Raw genomic sequence first — 21,683 nt, 5'->3', positions numbered from 1 at the left:
GCCTCATGGGAGGGTCTCATTAGATTAGGGGCAGGACGATTCAGGCCCAGGGGATGAATATGGCCCTCAGGATTCTCCCCAGACCAACACCATCACTGGCCCTGCCTTGCACCCATTTTGAGTTTTTTTTGTCTGGCTGGAGAGCGTCCTTGAACTCTGATAATGCCTCTTGATTGTCTGGATGGAGGATAGAGAGGGGTGTATGAATGCAATTCGCCCCAAGCTCAACCAGAAGGCAGGAACTGGTTGCGCAGAGCCCCTGTCCGAGCCCCTGGGAGAGTCAGCCTGGGAAACTTCCCAGGTTGCGCCATCTCTGGTCTTCGGTGAACTCCCGGCTCTTCCCGGAACGGAGCGGCCGACGGAGGCAGGCATCCGCTGTTCCGCGCAGAGGCAACTTTTGCTTTCAGTTTCTGATCCTGAAACAAAAGGCCCACCGAGCAAACCAGTCGGGCGAATAACGGGAGAGCGGCGCCGTTAGAGGGAGACCCTTGAGAGAGCCGCTGCCCACGCCAGTTTCTGCTGCGGGGAAGGTAAGGAGGGCGCTTGATCCGAAAGTGCGGGCTGGGTTGGAATTTGGAAAAGAGACGCTTTGGTCCCCGTTCTGTACAGCAGTAAAGGCGGAGCGCGGAAGCTCTTCAGCTGCCTGGAGGGATTCAGGCGGGGTCCTGCGCGCCCCTCACTCGGGAGGACGCGCCCTGGAAGTCTGGAGGGGGGGCTGACTGCTGAGCAGGCGTAAGCAGGCTCGGGCTGCCAGCCCGCCCTAAAGCAGAGCAGCGTCATGCCCGGGCAGCAAAGGATCCAGGGCTGAACTGAATCTCTCCCGCCCTCCGCCAGTGTGGGTCGGGTGGATGGGGCTGTGTGTTGCGGCCCTTGGGGTGGTCTGCGGGGCGGGGGGGATGTCTTCGTGAGCGCCTCCGCGGCTGGTTTCGCGCCAAACTGGAGGAAGCGGCGAGGAAAGGAAAGCGGGGGCCGGGTTGGAAGGAGGGCTTTGCGTAACTGGCCCGTTCCTTTGCCCCGGGGCTTCCCGTGCTCACGCCTGGCTGGCTTGATCTCTCTAGTAGGACTTCGCCTGGGGCTTACCCAACCCTTGGGTGGCTTGCGGTTGTGAGACGGGCGGGAACGGATTGCTTTGGACCCCGGAGATACGGGCTGGGAACTGCCACGCTGTGCTTTGAGACTGGTGCCTGCCTCCCGCGAGGGTTCTAGATCCGGAAACTGAAGCCAGTTTGAGCACAAGTCAGTAGTTTTAAAACGGTGTTCATTGAAATATGGGACTCCCTAGAAAGCCTTTCCCAACCTTGGGTCCCCAGATGTTGCTGGACTGCAATTCCCATAATTCCTGATCATTGGCTATGCTGTCCGAGGCCGATGGAAGCTGTAGTCCAACAGCATCTGGGGACCCAAGTTTGGGAAAGGTCTGGAAAAACAAGGGAGTAGAAAAAGAGGAAGGCCAAACAAGAGATGGATTGGTTCCAGAAAGGAAGCCACAGAGCTGAACTTTCAAGATCTGAACAGGGTGGTTCACCACAGATGCTGTTGGAGGTCACTGATTCATAGGGTCGCCAGAACTCGTGATCAACTTGAAGGCACATAACAACAACTAGAAGGTCTTTAGGAATATGTTTGCTCATGGCAGACAAACTGCTCAAGACATGGGGTGGTATTCAACGCTAGTGCTACTCAGAGTAGACACATTGAAGTTACTTGACAACTACCTTAGGTTCATGAGTTTCATCAGGTCTCCTCTGAGCAGGACTTAATTGACTCCCCCCCCCCCCGGTTTCTCTAGGTAGGGAAACAATCATCACAATAAAATTATTTGTATACCACCTTTTATTTCAACAAAATACCAAGACCGCTTAAATAATAATAAACAATGTATTTAGGCAGCACCATCAACATTCATGGTGCTGTATAGAGTACCGGAGAATAGGGCTGTGAACACACTAGTTGCCTACAGCAAAGCATTTCCATTGGCCACACCTGGAGAGGGAACAGATTGATCTGCCAATCAGTTGCAAAATCTCTGCGAAGGTGACTTTTAAAGAACAACACTCAAGCCGATCCCACCAGGTTTTACAGTAAAAAAGAGCGGGGCTTGACTAGCATCATGTGCCCCCGTTTTCAGAAAAGAGGTGGAGACGCACTGGAACTGGCAGAACAGTGAGTATGTTTCTACACTAGATCCCTGACCTGAGGACTTTACAGTCTAAAATTTGACACAAAAAATGGAGGAAAGGGAGAGGAGTGAAGGCAGGGTTAAGAAGGAGGATACTATGCCAGTTAAATGAATGTAGACCTGGTTACAGGAGGGCACGTGACCTATTGTCAGGCAGCTGCCATGGGCAGATTTTATGTTCCATTGGGGCAGGGATGGGGGATGTGTGACCTTCCAGATGTAGTTGGACTCAAACTCCCATCAGCCCTAGCTAGCATGGTCAATATGGAGGATGGGATTTGTAGTCCAGCAGTGTCGGGGGGGGGGGCTCAGATCCCCCGCCACAATAAAAGTCAGCATATTGTCAGTAATTTAATTTATCATTGTGGGGGGTTTATGTTTGTTTATTGTGAAGGAGGATGTCTGTCATTTGACTTTTATGCCTCAGGTTCCAAAATGTCTGGGGGCCATCCTTTAATCTAAGCAACAGCACTCGGGTCGGTGTTAGGGCACTGGTGGAATCTTGCAGGCCTAACTGGCACTTTGCTTGAAATGTGAGTGCGCCCTAGAATGTGGCCCAGAATCCTTTGCAGGAGGGTGAGGTTCTGTGGCCAGGATGGTGCAATTTGGTGGCACACCAATCAACATGGAAGAGGTTTGCTAAAAGTAGGAAGTTTGAAAATCAGTGCCCAAAAGGATAGATTCCATTAAGTTTTTTTATAAGAATCATAAATGATTTGGGTTCCTGGATCCAAAAAGGCATCTGCTGACTATCATTACAAATTACTTGCAAATTACTGAAATGCAGAAATAGTACTTTTATAAGTGCCACATAATGTCTGTTCAGCATTTGCTTGGCAACAACTGTGCTTTGGAATTAGGCAAGTACCCTCACTGTATTGTTTTAGATGCCTGCTGAAAAACTCTTCTGGTTTTGCAAGCCTACCCAGACACATCATGTACTTACCTATAATTGCTTTTAAGAGCTTTATCACTTTTATCTTGCTTTTAATGTTAATTTTATTTATATTTACTTTAATAGGTTTGTCAATTTTTATTTATTTATTTATAAAAGTATTTCTAAACAGACAAATTAAAAAAGCCCAATAATATCATGGCAATGTACAATAAAATCATAAACTTCATAAAATCATGAAATACAGAACACTGAATCAAATTCTCTAAATGTTTTAGTTGTGTTTTATTTACAATTTATTTGCATACTGCTTGGAGACTCCTTCATCAAATGACTGATAAATCTTCTAAGAATAAATGAATAAATAAATAGCATATTTCAGATCCTCATAGCTGGTGGACCCCTGTGCTCATATTTTTCAATAACGGGAGTTTCTGCATTTGCAGAATACCCAGAGAGCTCTGGTTGGGAATATGTGTAGCTATGAAAGGTATTTCCTCTTGACTGCTATTTCCATTTCTCTCTCTCTCTCTCCCCCACCCCTTTTCCCACAAAGCAGTTCTTTCAGGCTGTGAGCAATGGCATCCGAAATCCACATGCCGGCTCCCATCTGCTTGATCGAGAACAGGCACAGGAAACTCGTTGTCTGTGAAGAGGCCCTTCAGGTGCTCTCCAAAATTCGCCAGCCGGTGGTGGTGGTTGCCGTTGTGGGACTCTACCGAACGGGCAAATCCTACCTCATGAACAAATTAGCTGGCAAAAACTCAGGTGAGAGAGAAAATTAAGGCAAAATCAGGAGAGGGGGAGTTTTCTGGGAAGAGGGATTGATTGTCAAACCACTCTGATAATTATAGCTGTGTGAGAATAGGGGTCTCCTAACAACTCTCTGTACCCTTAACTATAATTCCCAGGATTCTTTGGGGGAAGTCATGATTGCTTAAAGTGGTATGACACTGCTTTAAATGAATAGTACAGATGGGGCCATAGACAGTGCTGAGCTAGATGGGACCATCATCTGATTCAGTATAAGGCAGGTTTCTATATTCCTAAACAGAAATCCAGCCAGTGCAGCTTTCCCCAACACCACATTTCCCCAGTGGAAAAAACTACACCCTTTGAATGTTTGCCTGTTACAATCTGATTGAGACATAGGAACCTTCTGAGAAAAAAAGGTGATGACTGCTTCCTAATCATACTAGCTTGCATATTTCTAGTTTATCCATCTTCAGACTTATACAATGTGATTATCTTCACATTTAGGTTTTCCACTGGGTTCTACAGTGCAGTCCAAGACCAAGGGAATCTGGATGTGGTGTGTTCCCTACCCTGACAGGCCTGGTCATACCCTTGTGCTTCTGGATACTGAAGGATTAGGTGATGTGGAAAAGGTGATTTTAAACTTTTGTGTGGTCGGGTGGGATGATGCACCTGTTGTGTTTCTGCCTGTCATGTAGCAATTATAAGTATTGGACATGGGACTCTTTGTGTCAAAGCCAGGCATATCTGCCACCATACTCAGTCACTGACTGTCTAGGATCACCGGCAGATATTTTTCTAGAGAACCAGAAAATATTTACATTCTCAGAGATAAATGTTACAGCCTCTGAGCCTTTGAATGTATAAACAGTGAGAACTTAGTGAGAGACTCTATAAACAGGCTGATGAAAATAGCTAACCTCTTTGCAAACTGCAGAAAGGCACCAAATATGGCTGAAGATACTGGCTGTAAAGACTTCGGTGGCTCAGCACAACTTATGCACTCTTTGGAATTTCCAACCGTTTGATGCGAATGCCGGAGGCTGGTCTATTATCAGAATCTTCTACTGACAGCTATTTCATAGTTAGCAGAAGAACAAAGTACAGGCTGAAGGCTGCATGAGCAAACGTCCCTCCACCAATGGGATTTCTTAGCTGTCATGTACATCTGTGCTTCAGAGTTGCTACCTTTTTACTTGCTCTCCTCATATGCCAACACCATCAGCTTGAGGTGCAGACATTTATTACGACAAGCTTTTCAAAGTGGTGGGCAAAGCATTCCAAGCTTGATTTTGATTTGAGTGGCTGCTGCTAAAGGCCCAGGAACAGGGCTCGAAGGCAGGGACTTCAGGGGCAGCCCAGCGCTCTAAAAGGTGTGAGATTCTAATGCAGCTCCATTAGCAGCAATACTTAAACCTGCTGCACCAGTCTCCCCAGGGCCAAATAAAAGCAATGTGTAACTTCTGAATGAATCAATGTTTACATACTGTTTTGAACTCGCATCAGAGAGGAGCAAGATATAAGAGAAATACCTTGTGTCAGCAAGCAAACAATTGAACAGGTGATGTGGAAGATCTAAAACACAGAGGCAGAAAAGTTGGTTATACAGTAGGGCCCTGCTCATATGGCAGGTTCTGTTCTGGACCGCCGCCGTAAAGCAAAATCCGCCGTAAAGCAGAACGCATTGATTAACATTGTCTAAAATGGTGCCCGATGCCCAAAAAACGCCGTAAAAGTGGAACAAGCGCCGTAGGAGCGGGGCCTTTCTGCAATTGACAACCACTGTATCGGTGGAATGCTGCAAAGTGGAGCACCACAGATCGGGGCCCTACTGTATGGTGTCTTTGTAAACTACTACACAGGGTCTTAATTGGAACCTAGCAAGAATTCCTTCCTTCCTCAAACAGAATGTGTTGCTTTTAAGTAAATAATTATCTGGGCCTGGGTTGTATTAACTTAAAAACTTTAGAGATGCTGTTTCTTATTGCATAAGCACATCATTTGTACATAATTTTAACTCCTTGACTAAAACAAGATCTCTCTGGGGAAAAAATAGTTCTCTGAATTGTGCCCCATTTCTGAAGTAAGCATATAATATTTTGATACCAGGGTTTCTCCCTTAATGGACTAAAGTAAATTATTCAGGATTTGTAACAAATTACACTTTCCTGTTTTACCTGAACTTACTGAGTTTCAGGCATGGTTTGCTAACACATCACTTTAATCAAGCCTTTAAACCAGAGTGATGCCATTTGGTTTTCTGTTAGGATGCCTGCTGCAGTTTTGTTTACTGGTTTGGATTGTATAATAGCAGGACTTAAATCTTGATTTTTAGTTTTTATTTTAATGTTTTATTGTGTATTTTGCTGTTTTGACTGGACAGATGTGTAAACTGTCCTGAGATCTTCATTGATGAAGCATGATTTTAAAAAATCAGATATATGTCATACAGCAAGAACAGTACTTCTGTCAGTGCTTCATTGGGAAAGGAGAAGCAGAACCTAACCACAATCATTTTTTGTTCCTCTTTTCTTAGGGTGATACTCAAAACGATACCTGGATCTTTGCTTTGGCTGTGCTCCTCAGCAGTACTCTGGTCTACAACAGTTTCGGTGCCATTGACCAGCAGGCTATGGATCAGCTTCAGTATCCTTCCGAAGCACTAACTGTGGTGCAGATTTTATTTTAGTTTGCTGAGAGAAGGTTGAGGAAGGCCTATATAGGCTCTGTCCTTAGGAATTGCTCAGGCCTACTCTAGAGGGGTGGGGAACCTTTCCCAGCCCAAAGGCTACATTTATCCACGGGTCACCTTCTAGGGGCCACATACCAGTGATGGGTGGGGCCAGAGGTGAAAGTGGGCAGAGCAACACATGTGACTCTAACCTTTGCAGTATAGGGTATGTTCCAGGCACGTGAAGGCCAGATGTTTCCACATAGCCTCATCTCTCCATCCATCCAAGCAAGAGATATTATCACTTTTCAAGAACATGTTCCAGCCATGCAAAAACATTTGAGGAGCGCATAAAACAAGGCTGCGGAGGGGGCAAGGCCTGGGGACAGTCTCAAGGGCCAAATACACAGGCTGAGCTTGGGGGGGGGCTTCAGTCCTGGGCCTGCGGTTCCCCACTCCTTCACTAGGGGGCAGCAAGAGGTGAGCCATAAATAAGTGAGCAGCCCACTGGACCAGTGATTCTCAAACGGTGCACCGCAGCACACTGGTGCGCCGCAAGAGGTGACTAGGTGTGCTGTGAATATTATGAAACTATATTTTAAAAATGAGAAGAAACCCATTTGTAAACTTTAAGTTATTTTTATGCATAGTTTAAAATATATTAATTATATTTTTAATTTTGTACACAAAGAGCACCAGAAAATTTGTATATGTTTTATGGTGCGCCGCGAACCAAAAAAGTTTGAGAACCACTGCACTAGACACAGCTCAGGCTGCACTGCTGCTTCATGTATTTAAATCTAAGAAGATTCAAGTCCTTACCTGGTAATGTTACTACCTTGTTTTCACGTGAGGAACCACGTATGTAAAACTTCCCTCCAAGTGAAAACCACCAGCGCTACCACGTAGTGTCAACAGATTTTCTCAGCTTTCCGTTGGCAGTAATTTCAGGACTAACCATTCTCGGAACGGGGGAAGAGGCACTGAAGGGCCACACTGCAATGGCTTTGTCACCACAAAGGCCACATTCATACCATACATTTATTCCACTTTAAGCCGCCATGGCTTCCCCCAAAGAATCCTGGGAAGTGTAGTTCAAGAAGGGTGCTGAGAATTGTTAGGGGACCCCTATTCCTCTCACAGAGCTCCAGTTCCCAGAGTGGTTTAACAGCCCGTCTCTCTTCCCAGGAAACTCTGGGAATTGCAGGTCTGTGAGGGCAAGAGGGGTCTCCTAACGACGTTCAGCAATGTTAACAAACTACACTTCCCAGGATTCTTTGGAGCAAGCCATGACTGTTTAAAGTGGAATAATAGTGGAATAAATGTATAGTGTGAATGTAGGCAAAGGCAATTGCGTGAGGACTGAGTCTGCACATGCTGTAGAAAAGGTGGTAGACTAATGAAGCGTCCTTTCAAAATTAGCAGTTGTTTAACAGTATAGGACCTTCCTCATCTGCATCTAATTACCTATTGTGTTTTGCATAGGTAAGAGGTGGATATATTTTTGAGGAGTGGTATTTCTCCTCCTGTAATGGCAGCTGGTCTCTTTGATTCCTAAACTTGGCCAACAGCTATGTGACAGAGCTCACTGAGAGCATCAAAGCAAAATCTTCACATGGGGACAATACTGGCAGATTGGAAGACTCTGCTGAGTTTGTTCGCTTCTTCCCAACTTTTGTCTGGGCCTTGAGGGATTTCACATTGCAGCTGGAGATGAATGGGCACTCCATCACGGAGGATGAGTATCTGGAAAATGCCTTGAGACTGCAGAAAGGTACTAATGACAGATGTACTGTGGAGATCAGAATAACCTTGTGGTCAGCAAGTAGCAGCCGCTGGGCTAAATCTGCCCAGACTGGAGAGGCATAAACTGGCTTTCAGTTGCTATCCCAACTGGGGGAGGAAGCAGACTTCGTGACCATGCAGATAGATAGCTGCTCAGGCACCTTTTTAAAAAAAAAATATTCCCACCCAGGAAGTGCACAAAAACACATAGTCAAGCATTTGTAAATTTCCTTGTGCAGTTTTCTAACTTTGTGCAAATCTGAAGGATCAAAAGAATATAAATATATATATAAGGCTACGTTCCTCCATTTAGGAGCAGCATGCAAAATAGTTAGGACCATAGTGTGGTACATCTGGTATAGAAATGTTTAATGTGATTTCCTTGTGCAGTTTTCTGGTTTTGTGCAAATCTGAGGGATGAAAAGAAAAAAACATAGTTCCACCAAAAATAGTTAGAGGGGTGGGAAAAGCACTGAAAGCAATTGTACATTCTCAGCACACTTCAGTTTGCAGTGCAATATATCTGGTGTAGAAATGGTTAATGTGGTTTGCTTGTGCAGTTTTCTGATTTTGTGCAAATCTGAGGGATCAAAAGAAATAGGCTTCTTTCAGAAGCACACTAGAAATAGTTACGAGCACTGCCGGAAAAGAAATGAAAACATGGGGGAGGTAGTGGGCATGGAAGGGGGAGCAACAGAAAGTGATGATGGATCTACCCACCCAAAAACACTGAAACAAATAGTCTGCAACCACAAGTGAAGTGGTTTGGAGCCTGATTTTCCCCAGTTTATCACATTATTCCCCCTATCAGGTAAACCCGAATTTACAGGGGAAAACCATTGAGATGGCGTTGGAGGGCAACATCTTGTGGACTATGCAGATTAAAGGGCAATGCAGACAGCTGCAAACACATACTACAGTGTAGACAAGCCCATACTAATGACTGGATGTTTGTGTTATCATAGACACTGCTTGTGAAAGGTGACTGTAATTATTTTACATACATTTCTTCAATGCAGTTATCACCGCATATATTTTTTGCATTTCATTTCCCTTTAATCTCTCTCCTCATGTTATTTTCTCTTTCTACACCAGGGACAGCCAACCTGGTGCCCTCCAGATGTTGTTGGACACTAGCTCCAATCAACGCCAGCCAGCATGGCCAATGCTCAGGGATGATGGGAGCTGTAGTGCCACAACATATGGAGGGTACCAGGTTGGATACCCCCTGCTTCATGCCTATATCTGTCTATCTGCCAATTTAGGATAACATTCCAAGCATATGATGAAGAAAGCTTATGCCACAATACACTTGTTAGTCTTTAAAGTGCACAAGACTCTTTGTTGTTTTTAGTATATTTAAAACATTCCCACCCACACACTTTATAATACATCTAAAATTACTAGAATAAATATTAAAAATGACCCCCCCCGCCCATAGACTTATGATCTACAGTTAAATATAAATATAGAAAGGAGGAGTAAAAAGGGAAGAGGGAGGTGTCTACATACTTAGTAAGCATAATCATGTACAGTAGGGCCCCGCTCATACAGCGGGTTCTGTCCCGGACCGCTGCCATAAAGCAAAATCCGCTGTAAAGCGGAACGCATTGACTAACATTGTCTAAAATGGTGCCTGATGCCCAAAAAACACCATAAAGCCGGAACAAGCACTGTGGGAGCGGGGCCCTTCTGCAATTGACAACCGCTGTATCGGTGGAATGCTGCAAAGCGGAGCGCCGCAAAGCGGGGCCCTACTGTAGTGAAATTAATTAGCAGTTACATAGTAGGTATGGATGCCTTCTCTACTGAAATGTGAAATAGCCCTTTGATTGAATCCCTTCTCTTCTTCCTAGTGTTCTAACCCACTGGCATCTTGGCACTTGCATTGCTGTTCCAGATTAATCTGTGGGCTACCCATCTCTTATCTTATTCCCTCCAGGTGATTCCTATGAGATTCAGCTGTTCAACCTGCCTCGCAAATGCATCCGATTCTTCTTCCCCACCCGCAAATGCTTCATCTTTGACCGGCCCACTAATAGGAAGAACCTGCCTCATCTGGAGTCAATGAAGGAGAGCGAGTTGGAGCCCGACTTTGTGGAACAAGCCACCCAGTTCTGCCGTTACATTTACTGGACATCCAAGGAAAAGACCATCCCAGGCGGGCACATTGTCACTGGCCACTGTGAGTCCTGTAGTCCTTCTCAGACCGGCTGTCGCAGCAGCACAAGGACTACTGTGCTCAGACACAAAATCTACCTCTGATCTGAAATAGCGACAGGAGACCCACTTTTAATACATCCTTGCCTTTACTCCCAATTTATTTATTTTATTTAGTTAATTATGTGAATGTAGTTAATTAAAATATTTTCTCCAGATCTTTCTCCTTTCTCCAAATAAATGCCATGGTTCCCATCTTAGGTGAGGTCACGAGTTCCCACTTGTGAATCATAAGCCCCACTAGATGAAGCAGAATCAGTGCCTGTGTATGCCAGGACTCAAGACCTACTGTGCCTGATACTACTTTTCCTTGTGAACGTCTGGACCAGGGGAGAAGCTCTGGCCCTCAAACCAGATTTGGCTGGGCACAGGTCCCAGTTTAGCCCACAAAGCTGTTTCCCCCAAACGATGCCCACCCGCCCCACACTTAACATCATATATGACATCTGGTGTGGGGCAGAGACATGGCTGCTGAAGAATAATTGGGAGCCTTAAAGTGTGTTCCCAATTGTTCCTTAGTAAGCAAGACTTGTTACTAGTGCTGATCAATCAGCACTGATAGTAAGCCACGGTAGCATCATCTGCACTACAGAGTTCCCAGCTGGGACCTCTATAGCGTAGCCAATCCCTTTCCAAAACAGGCTTGCTGTAAGCCATTATCTGTTGCTTGGTGCTACAGCAGATCTGACTGGGATGGCACTTGCATCAAAGCCAAAGTGGCCTAAATTCAGGCCACTGATGAAAATGTTCCTAGGCGGGCAAGGCTCAAGCTATGCCTGCAAAAAATATTTGTTTCTACTTTGGGTCACCTGACATCATTGTCAGATGGGTGTGTGTGTCAGGATCTGGCCTGCCAGCCAGATTCTGTTCCTCAGCCCTGACCTAGACACTTGATTTTGCAATTTTAGTTGCCTGTTATGAGCACAGGCAGCTCAACACACCCCTACCTAAGCATTCCCACAACCGTTTCTATTGCTTTTCTCCTTGTAGTGCTGGCAAGCCTAGCAAAGACCTATGTGGACACCATCCACAGTGGGGAAGTGCCTTGCATGGAGAATGCAGTGCTAAGTCTGGCTAAGGTTGAGAACCAGGCTGCTTTAGATGATGCTACTGCCCGCTATGTGGAGCTGATGGAGCAAAAGGTGAAGCTGCCTACAGAAACAATACAGGAGCTGCTGGGGGTTCATGCTGACTGTGAGAAGGAGGCCTTGCAGGTGTTCATGGCTCGTGCCTTCAAGGATGATGAACGAAAATTTCAGGCTGAACTCATGGTACGTTGCTCCTTGATATGCCAACATTAACAGCCAACATTGAATCTGGTGGTCTAGTAGCAAAGCAAGCACAAAGGTATGGACAGTTGGGGAGTACATTGGCATGGACAGTCAGGGAACACAGGCATGGACAGTCAGGGAGCAACTTGGGTTTCACTTGAATAGTTCCAACTGAAAAGACTTGCCTTGAAACAACTTCACCCAAGCTTGCTCTGGATCCCTATAAGGATTCCGTTAATCACCCAAAAATATGTGCATGTAATTGTGATTAACAAAACAAGAGGTTTTTATTGTTCTTCCAAAATGTTTTGGCTTCCGCCTTCATCAGCAGCTAACATACAAATGCTGTCACCAGAGAAAACCTCCATCTTAATAAGGTGTCAAAGAACAATGGATTCCATTTGTGGTAGATTTCCATCCAGCATCTCCTAACTATCACTGAGCAATCAGGGAGAGCTACCTATTGCTAGCAAACTCTGAACAAACATCTTGCTAGAGCAATCAACAAGCCTCCTGTTGTAGCATTTTGCCAGCCTCCTAATTTATGCAGACTATTAGTGAGAGCTCTGTTCAAGCCACCTTTCAGCAATCCTGGGTCTCATCTTTGTCACTCCAACAGCTGTATCACCTGTGCGTACCTCAGGGACACAGCTACTTTCAAAAGCACTAGGACAGGCAGAACATATTACATCAAACAGAATATCACCTGCAGATCCTGCAATATAATTTGTGCCATTGAATGCAAAAGACCAGGATGTCATACTAGATAAGTAGGAAAGTACAATTGACCTACGCACATGCTTCAGAAACCACAAATCAGCAATCTTGACAAAAAAAAGTGGAGCAACCAGTTGCAAAACATTTCAACACTGAGGGCCACAACCTGTTGGACTTTTCTGTTACAGCTATAGAGATGCCAACAGATCCAGCAGCACTGATTGAGAGGGAGCACTTTTGGATATATTCTCTGGACACATTGGCACCACATGGCCTTAACCTGGAGGACAGTACAAATATCACTTAGCTTCTGCAAATGAAGCCCCTCTGAGCAGTCCATCCTCACAGCTCTATAACTGCCACCTTGGTATGCCACCTTGGTAACAGCATTTGGCAGCTGATGAAGGCGGAACTGGAAACATTTTGGTAGAACAGTAAAAACCTCTGTTTTGTTAATCACAATTATGTGTGTGTATATATATATATTATTCTCACTTTTGTACACCTCCCAGGAATCTTTTGATGGGTGGTCAAGAAATATTTAAAATATTTTAATTTTTAAAAAAATCCTCAGCACACATGATCTGTTCTCCCAGACTAGGAACAAACTCAGCTGTGTTTCAGCTTTATTTTGTGTGTTTGTCCTGCCAGAAAACTCTGGACCAGAAGAAGGAGGAGTACTGCCAAAAGAATGAGCAGGAATCTTCAAAACTCTGTTGGGCTGCCCTGATGTCAGTGTCTGGGGAGCTGGAGGACAACATTAAGAATGGAATTTACTCCCAGCCTGGTGGACACAAGCAATTTGTGGGTGACCTGAAGAAAATGGAAGAGAGATACCACCAAAAACCTAAAAAAGGAATAATGGTAGGGAAGGGCTAAGGCTAATGAATTTAAATCTTAAAGGAACATGATCATGCAGATGAGTGAAGTTCAAAATGAGCTGCTAGGTAACTATTCTGGGGAGCAGAACCCAAGCAGAAAAGTCAATATTTGAGCACCAGAGTTGGTGATTAGGTACTGAAATTGCTCTTTTGCTACATAATGCACTATTTTAGAAATGCTGAATTCATGAAAAAATCAGGATTGTCTCACTCTGGTCCAAATAATATCATTGATCAACCCATTAGCAAGTTGAAAGGAATGCAGCTCAGACAAGCGCAGATTCCTGGCCCAGTGAAGAAGAAATGGCTTGTAGTATAATGGGCATTTTATACTACAAGCCATTTCTTCATAGAAGATATACAATAAACATTTTGAAAACTCCCTCCTTTGGCATTCTGGGTTTACACCCCTCCTTTTTTTGCATTTCATTGTATGCCTTCCACTTTTTTTTCTACCAGTGAAGAAGACCCATGTAAAAAGTAGGCTTGGAGAGAGATAGTAGGGGTTGTTCTGCCTAACTCTGCAAAGTACCCAAGCCTCTTCAGAGAGACCTGCCTCACATTTAAGGCTAGGCAGATGTGATACAGGAAGTCCATGATGCTTTGAATTTTACTTAAAATCAGTTGCTAGGGATTGCAAATGAGATTGGAACAGTGGCGCTGGGGGATACATGCATGATAGGAGTTTTAGGGGGCTATTTAGATCTGGAAAACAGCTGGATGGGAATGAATAAAACACCTTCTCTTCTATCATTGCTGTTCTGATACAGTCCGCGGCCCCCAGCAACTCTTAAGTCACGAAATTCCCTTGTCATGTCTGTTTAGCCTTTCAGAGGACCACAATTAAAGGGATGAATAAAAATAGGAAAAGGAGGTGCAATCTTCAGCTGCTTTTAGCTGAAATGACAGACATGCATACTGGGGAACTGACTGCTGGGCCATCCACCTTTTCACTCTCCATGCTTCAGGCAGTCTGTCTGCCTCTTTAGTTTTAAAATCACTGCATGAACATTCACACATTATATTGTCCTTTCTCACATTATTAATTAAACATGGGAAACCTGGAGAAATTGCTCCAGGATTGAGGTGGGGGAATTGCAGGATGGGGTGGATGGACAGCCAACTAGAAGCATGCACAGTCTGTGTTTTCAGAATATTTTTTCCAGAGCTTGACCTTAAAGAGGAATAGGCAGTTTTGGACAAAGCCACAATATATTATGTCTGTATTTTCTCTTCCTCCTAGATGTCATATCCAATGGACTGTTTAGACAGTCAATTGCCAAACAGCGCTCCACTCTCTTTAGCATAGGGAGAGTATTTTGGCCAGTCTGCAGGTGCCAAATCTGTTTATAGCCAGCCTGTCTTCATTAACTCTGTTGACCGTTGCTACGCTTCTATCCCAGGCAGAGGCAGTCTTACAGCAGTTCCTTAAGGAGAAGGAGAATGTCAGCAGAGCCATACTTCTAAGTGACAAAGCCCTCTCAGAGAAAGAGAAGGAAATGGCAGGTGAGAGCCTAGCTACGTAGTATGCATATGGCAGTGGCCACCAGTGTGTGGCACCCATGGGCACAGTGGCACCCTGGAGGCCTTCCCTTGGCACCCGTGAAACCTTTGAGCTTCTCCCATTCACTGCCCCCTTGGTCATACGGTGGTGAGGGTGGTTACCTTTTTCTCCCTTGACATGTATATAGAAAGAGGAAGTTAGAAGAGTGACACTCTGTCCCACTTCCTCTTTCAACTCTTATGTGCTTTTCAAGGCTCACATTAATTCTACTGGATCCAACTTTTACTAGATCTCTTGGAAAAGTGAAGAGTGTGTGCGTGTGCGCGTGTGTGCATCTTCTCATTCTGTCTTGCGGGGGGAACTTCCTACACTTCTGAAAGTGCTTTTCAGTCATCATGTCAGCTCTCTTCCCTGTCTTTGTTACCGTATCCCCCCCCCGCTCCTATTGTTCCCTCTCACGCACACACCTAGCCACCTCCCCAGTCAGCGGAGTAACCATCTCCATAAACAGGTATCATGTTCTGAAGGAATCTCCAACTATTTTCTAAGGCTCCTGCAGACAACCTATTTATAAAGCATTTGTCCTCATGTGCTTCCAGAAAGCTTACACGGAAGCTAGATTATATCTGCTCTTTATTGAGCATTCATTCTGATTTGTTTACAGGGCAGATATACAAGGAGCATTCATCCTGCATTTATCCGGATTTGCTTACGGGATGCTTATACATTTCCCCATTAGTCATTCATACGTCCTACACTTTCCAATCCATTTCCCCACCTAACTGCAAAAAGTAGGGCCACAGAGCACGTTAATCTACTTTATTTATTTATTGCATTTATAGCCCATCTTTTCTCCAAGGAGCTCAAGGTGGTATACATGATTCTCTCCCCTCCTCCTTTAATCCCCACAACAACCCTCTGAGGTAGGTTAGGCTGAGAGGCAGTGACTGGCCCAAGGTTATCCAATGAGCTTCATGGCTAAGTGTGGATTTGAACCCTAGTCCTAGGTCAGCATTCTAACCACCACACCACACTAGCTCTTTAAATGTGCATACCTAAATTTCTTGGTATCCACTTGAATCGCTCCTGCAAAATTCAGTTCTAGACTATTTCCTTATACTAGTACTTTACTGTTTCCTAGCTGTTCTGAGCTATTTACTTTCACTTGCTCTAATGACAGAAGTGACAGGCATGTGCGGCCACAGGCTATTAACAAACTGTAAGCACTAACTGTGCCTCCCTTTATCCTCTGGGGTTTATCCTCCAAACCCCAGACTCCACAGCAATCACTAATCTTTCAACAGTATGTTAATGACCTTGCAGAACACCTGCAGATATTCATTCCTTTTTCTCTGCCCGGGACAGAGGCAAAGGCAAAGCATGAAGCAGCAGAGCGAGACCGAGAGATCCAGAAGCAGAAGCAGGCTGAGCTGGAACAGAAGCTGGAGGATCAGAATCGGAGCTATGAGATGAATCTTCAGCAGCTGAAGGAGAAGATGGAGAAAGAAAGGGAAGGTCTACTGGAAGAGCAGCAGAAGATGATGGATAGTAAACTCAAGGTTAGTGTCACAGGCGCATATGGGGCTTGTCTCAATTTGCAGATTTGCGGGAGATAGCTTTGGGAGTCATGCCTGCTTACAAATGGATCAAGGCACACTCAGCCCTCCTCTTCACAATCCCAGGACCCTTACTTAATTTAATTAGCAAATCTTTTCTTCTTCAGGCATGCCTCTGAGGCAAACTCTGTGTCAGCCTGATCAGCTGGGAAGGAAGCTTTTTGGGCTGGAAGAAAAATAATGCTTTGCTTTGCCTCTTTGAGTGTCAAGAGGCAAACAATTGTATTACATTTCCATTCTTCACCCACAATCCTTGGAGGTCAGAAATTGGCCCCACTCAACAAGCAGGGCTTTCATTTGGCTCTGGCTCAGGGGGATTGCTAACTTCTTAGCTGTCAGGGATTTGATGTGCAAATAGCAGGGAACTTTCTCTCTCTTTGTCTTTCCTTCATCAGCTTAATTATGAAGGTGCATGTTCTCCAGTGCAGGGATGGGGAATCTGTGGCCCTGCAGATGTTTCTGGCCTCCAGCTCCCATCAGCCCCAGCAGGCACGGCCAGTGGTCAAGGACAGTGGGAGCTGTAGTCCCAACAACATCAGGAGCCCTGCTGTAGTGGCACTGTGATGACCAAGCCATGCTCAAGGAAACTGGGGAGGCATTAGTCCTCCTCCTCACAATTCCAGGGTCCCTAACTAAACTAATCAAACATTTTCCTGGTCAGGCATATCTCTGAGGTAAACTGTGAATCAGCTGGGTCACTCTCAACAGTGTAGAGCAGAGTTTTTTGGGGCAGGAAAAATAATAGTCATGCCCTGGCCTATCAGACAGTGACATTAAGTTTCCATGCTCCACCCCCTGAGCCAGCAGTCAATCAGAACTGTTGGGAGTCCAATAACTGAACTTGGTAAGTAGCCCTACCAGTTGGTCTAGGGCAGTGGGATTGCTGACTCCCGAGCTTTATTTATTTATCATTATTTTTACCCCGCCCTTTTTCCTAAACTGGAACTCACGGCAGCTTCCAGATAAAAGCACGCATATAATTAAAAACATACAAAAGTCTAGATTAAAATCGAATTAAACTGAGGAAGCTTTCAGGGATTTGAAGTGGAAGCAGTGGGGGACGTCCTTTGAACTGGGTTTGGTTATGAATGTGAATAACTTATAGTGGTATGGTGATGAGGGAGGACTTTCCTGCCACTGGAGAGCCAGTGTGTCAGAAACGTGCCATAGTAAGGAGGCCTGTGCTCCCAAAATCAGCTGCTCAGAGTTAACTGTGCCTTCTTGAGTGGGGAATCCCCTTGTGCTTCCTGGTGGGTTCCCTTTTCAGGAGTTCGGGCACCTCCCACTCCTCTCCGAACTCTACATTGAGCAATCGGGGCTTCCAGCCTAACAAAAGATTCTAACTATGCTCAGCTGAACGTATTCGAATCCCCCTTCAGAACAATTGAGAGAGAAGGTACCGGGGAGGGGCAGGGACTATGCACACCCAAGAGACAACCTTGCCCCATATATTACTGGCAGGCAACTGCACTGTTCAGATATGACATTGCTAGTTTACTAGAAACCAGGCTTTTAGTGTTGCAGCTGCAGCTCTCTGGAATCAGTTACTAGCTGAAAATAGACACGTACCTAGTGTCTTGATGTTTAGGCAGCTACTGATGATGATTTTGTTTAAGAAGGTTTTCTTTGGAGTGTAATCCACTCGCTTATGGAATATTTATTGAAGAAATTTTAAACATTATTATTTTTAGAATCTTTTGTATTTGTTTTTAGAGTTAGTTATCTGGTATTTTATCCAATGTTCTTATTGTACATCACTTCAATAGCTTCAGTGGCTGTGAAGTGGTTTATAAAGCTTGATGAAGTTGGGAGTCAGGCAGCTTGAGCCCTCATGCCTTCCTCTGATCGCTCGAAGAGGGCTTTTGTCTTCTAATTTTGTTAGAGATATTCTTAAGCACATTGAAAGCTAAATCTCACACCTCTGCTTTTGATCTAATAACTCTGATGCCCTCTCTTCTTGCAGGAGCAAGAGGCTATGATGAAGGAGGGATTCCAGAAGGAAGCCAATCGATTGAATGGGGAGATTAACCAGCTGAGAAATCAGAGCCAAAACATCAAGAAGCCATCTTGGATGGCCACTGTGTTAGGTGGCCTGGTAGATGCTGCCACGTTTGTATTGCCTAGTGCAGTCAGCAAAGTCGCTGGGTCAATACTTTCTAACATCATCAGGCGCTGGTAACCAAGCGGGAAAAGGGTCTCATTTGGCACCCTCCCTTTTTCCTGTCCTGGCAGTGATCACAATGCATGTTTGTGTGTTCAACAACACATGTTTTGAGGCAGGAAACTTGAGTCGAGCAACTTACCAAAACAAACAGGTCCTGTGCACTGGAGAACAGTCTGTATAAGAGAACAATATTGTGCTTTTGGAATTTGTTACCTGATGCTATACAGTCATTTCACACATTACACAGAAGCACACCTATATCTGGAACTGCACACTCATCTGGGAGCTGCATCCAATTGCAGCTCCTTGAGGAATGTATCTCTATGACACACAGCTTTGCAAATGTGTTCATTGCATTCATGTGGAAATTAATGTTATGTGCATACCTAAAAATGTAATATGTGAAGCTGGTCTTGGACTACTTGGGTGTATTTGCTTGATACAATAAAGCAAGAATAGCCAACATGATATCCTCCAATTGTTGTTGGACCAACTCCCATGAGCCTCAGCGAGCATGGTCAGTGATCAGAGATGATGGGAGTCATAGTCCAGCATCATCTAGAGGGCACCACACTGGTCATCCCTGTAATAAAGCCAAATCAGAGGTGAGATATCTCATCTACCACTATTACAGGCTTCACCCGAAAAGTATAAGCGGTCACAGGCTCAACCTTAGGTAGACAGAAAGTAAAAGCAACAGAGTGAAATAAAGAAGAAAAGAGAAAGAATGAAGACCAGAAAGAGAGGCTTCTGTTGCTTGGCTGTTGCAGCCTACATGACCAGGCTGTTGTTTCTCAGATGTAGCAACCTTGTATATTCCACACACCATAGCTCAAAGTACATCTCCTTTAGCCAGTATCTTTCAACACACTTGCTTTTTTTCCTGTACAGTGGGGTTAGTCAATGTGGTGCCCTCCAGGTATTGTTGGACTACTCCAATCACACCTGACCACTGGCCATACCGGCTGGGGCTGATAAGAGCTGGAGTTCAAGATGAGCCCTGTTGGATCGGACTAAAGGCCCATCAAGTCCAGCATCTAGTTCCAGCAGTAGCAACCACAAGCAGAACATGACCACAGCAGCATGTTCCTCATGGGCCCCAATAATTGATTTTTCAGGGGCATACTGCCTCTGACAGTGGAGGTGCTACAACAGCTGGAGGCCAACACACTGGTTACCACTGATCTATAGTGTTTTTCTTCACAACGTTTTCTCAAGCAGTGTTATTTGCAGCCAGAATTAGGGTCCTGAGGGCAGTGGTGCTCATTGCTGCATTATGGTGTTGTAGCATTATAATCTGAGCTCAGGAAATTCTGCTCTCTTAAAAAAAAGTATACTTTTCAGCACAGTAACACTCTCTTAATATAGTTTCTCGGGCAGAGCAGATGCGGAAGCTCTTACAAACTTGAAAGAAACTTAGGCTGCTCCTGGGCGAAGCGTAATGGCACTCCTGGCACCTACAAAACATGGATCAGTTCCCATGCAGATTGCTGCTAATCCAGATGGTGGATTTGGGAACCAGGACCTGCATGCATGGCTCAGACACAGTTTGATCATAGCACATAAGCTGCTGTACTGTGTAGTACCTTTTCCTTGATACGTCTTGGGGAGGGAGAAGTCTAGAAGCTCTACCAAGAAACCAAGCAAGACAGCAGATATTTAGTATGGCTTAGGAGTGCCTGTCTGATTTTACCTTTTTTAAACCACAACCTAATATATCTAATATATCTGTATATCTATAATCATCAGTTACAAACAAATTAAACCAGAACGGTCGCTAGAAGCTAAAATGATGAAACTGAGGTTATCACACTTTGGACACATCATGAGCAGATAGGATTCACTAGAAAAGATAATAATGCTGGGAAAAACAAGGGAGGAGAAAAAGAGGAAGACCAAACAAGAGATGGATTGATTCCATAAAGGAAGCCACAGACCTGAACTTACAAGATCTGAACAGGGTGGTTTATAACAGATGCTCTTGGAAGTCGCTGATTCATAGGGTCGCCATAAGTCGTAGTTGACTTGAAGGCACATAACAGCAATCGTCTATTTCATTTAGATGTATATTTGGACACATGCACTGTTTATATTAAAAGTATGTCAGGATTGATGGTTTATTTGTATTAATGTGAGCTGATGCTTTTTTCTTAATTTGCAATAAATTAACCAAGCAAAAAAGCTTTTCAGAAGAAACCCTACTTGCCTGAATGAGAGGCAAGAAGGTCTTCCAAGATGGCATTGAAGATGCACGTTGTGGGCAAACTTCCTCGAATGATCATTCTTAAGATGGCACCATCTTTGTTAAGGGTAACCCCTCTAGGAAACCTGTTAGATATGTGCATTTCTGTTGCCAATGTAGAACCTGCACGTACCGCTGCTGGAAGAAGAAAAGACTAGTGAGCAAACAAGGAACAGCGATATCTGTCAGCAGAGCACAACTAGTGCCTCATGACACGCAGAGCTTGGAAAAGTTACTTTTTTGAACTACATCTCCCATCAGCCCCAGCCAGCACCATGCTGGCTGGGGCTGATGGGAGTTGTAGTTCAAAAAAGTAACTTTTCCAAGCTCTGCAAGTCATCACTATGAAAGCTGAGTGGATGCACCCTTAGTGCCAGATTACAGTATTAGCAGAGTAATGTTTACCAGAGTAACTGACCTGATAAGTTGGGTGGGTGGGTTCTTAGAGCATCAAGCTCACAAATTTAATAATGAAGTCTGAGGGGGCTTTAATCACTGATTTTGAAATATATATTTGTTTTGAAGATGTACTGTCTACTTGTCTTTTACATGAACAAATTCTTAGCTAAATAAAGTATAATTCTGCATTTCACAATTTTGCAAAGGTTCATTATGATTTTAAATGTTCATTTTGTTAATACTGGGGGGAGTGGTAGACTTGAAAAAATCTGTCAAATGTTATACATCTAAATGTGCTTTTTGTACAGCCGTACGCCCCAACACCTGCACACAACGAGCTTTATTTACTCCCTGTGTAACTATTAGAAACACTGGCACAGCCC

General features: G+C 44.5%; 1 protein-coding gene across 4 annotated transcripts; it reads left to right on the top strand.

The window, feature by feature from the left end:
* The first annotated feature begins 218 nt into the window (after positions 1–218).
* Positions 219–21,163, top strand: LOC133370312 (guanylate-binding protein 1-like). Of its 4 annotated transcripts, none has more exons than XM_061596456.1 (12): positions 219–530; positions 1,059–1,236; positions 3,634–3,842; positions 4,335–4,462; positions 6,367–6,476; positions 8,073–8,275; positions 10,229–10,471; positions 11,497–11,777; positions 13,146–13,358; positions 14,779–14,881; positions 16,245–16,438; positions 18,459–21,163. In XM_061596456.1, the coding sequence occupies exons 3-12, from the start codon at positions 3,653–3,655 to the stop codon at positions 18,672–18,674; spliced, it is 1,881 nt and encodes a 626-aa protein (XP_061452440.1). In that variant the 5' UTR covers positions 219–530; positions 1,059–1,236; positions 3,634–3,652; the 3' UTR covers positions 18,675–21,163. The 4 variants fall into 4 exon arrangements, with proteins under 4 accessions (XP_061452440.1, XP_061452439.1, XP_061452438.1 ...); XM_061596455.1 differs by having other exon boundaries at positions 3,631–3,842; XM_061596454.1 differs by lacking the exon at positions 1,059–1,236 and having other exon boundaries at positions 220–530.
* Positions 21,164–21,683: the final 520 nt, after the last annotated feature.

Source organism: Rhineura floridana, chromosome 15 (genome assembly GCF_030035675.1).
Source record: "Rhineura floridana isolate rRhiFlo1 chromosome 15, rRhiFlo1.hap2, whole genome shotgun sequence".
Classification (NCBI taxonomy): domain Eukaryota; kingdom Metazoa; phylum Chordata; class Lepidosauria; order Squamata; family Rhineuridae; genus Rhineura; species Rhineura floridana.
The sequence above is the reverse complement of the archived record's forward strand: the minus strand, read 5'-3'. Positions and strand labels throughout refer to the sequence as shown.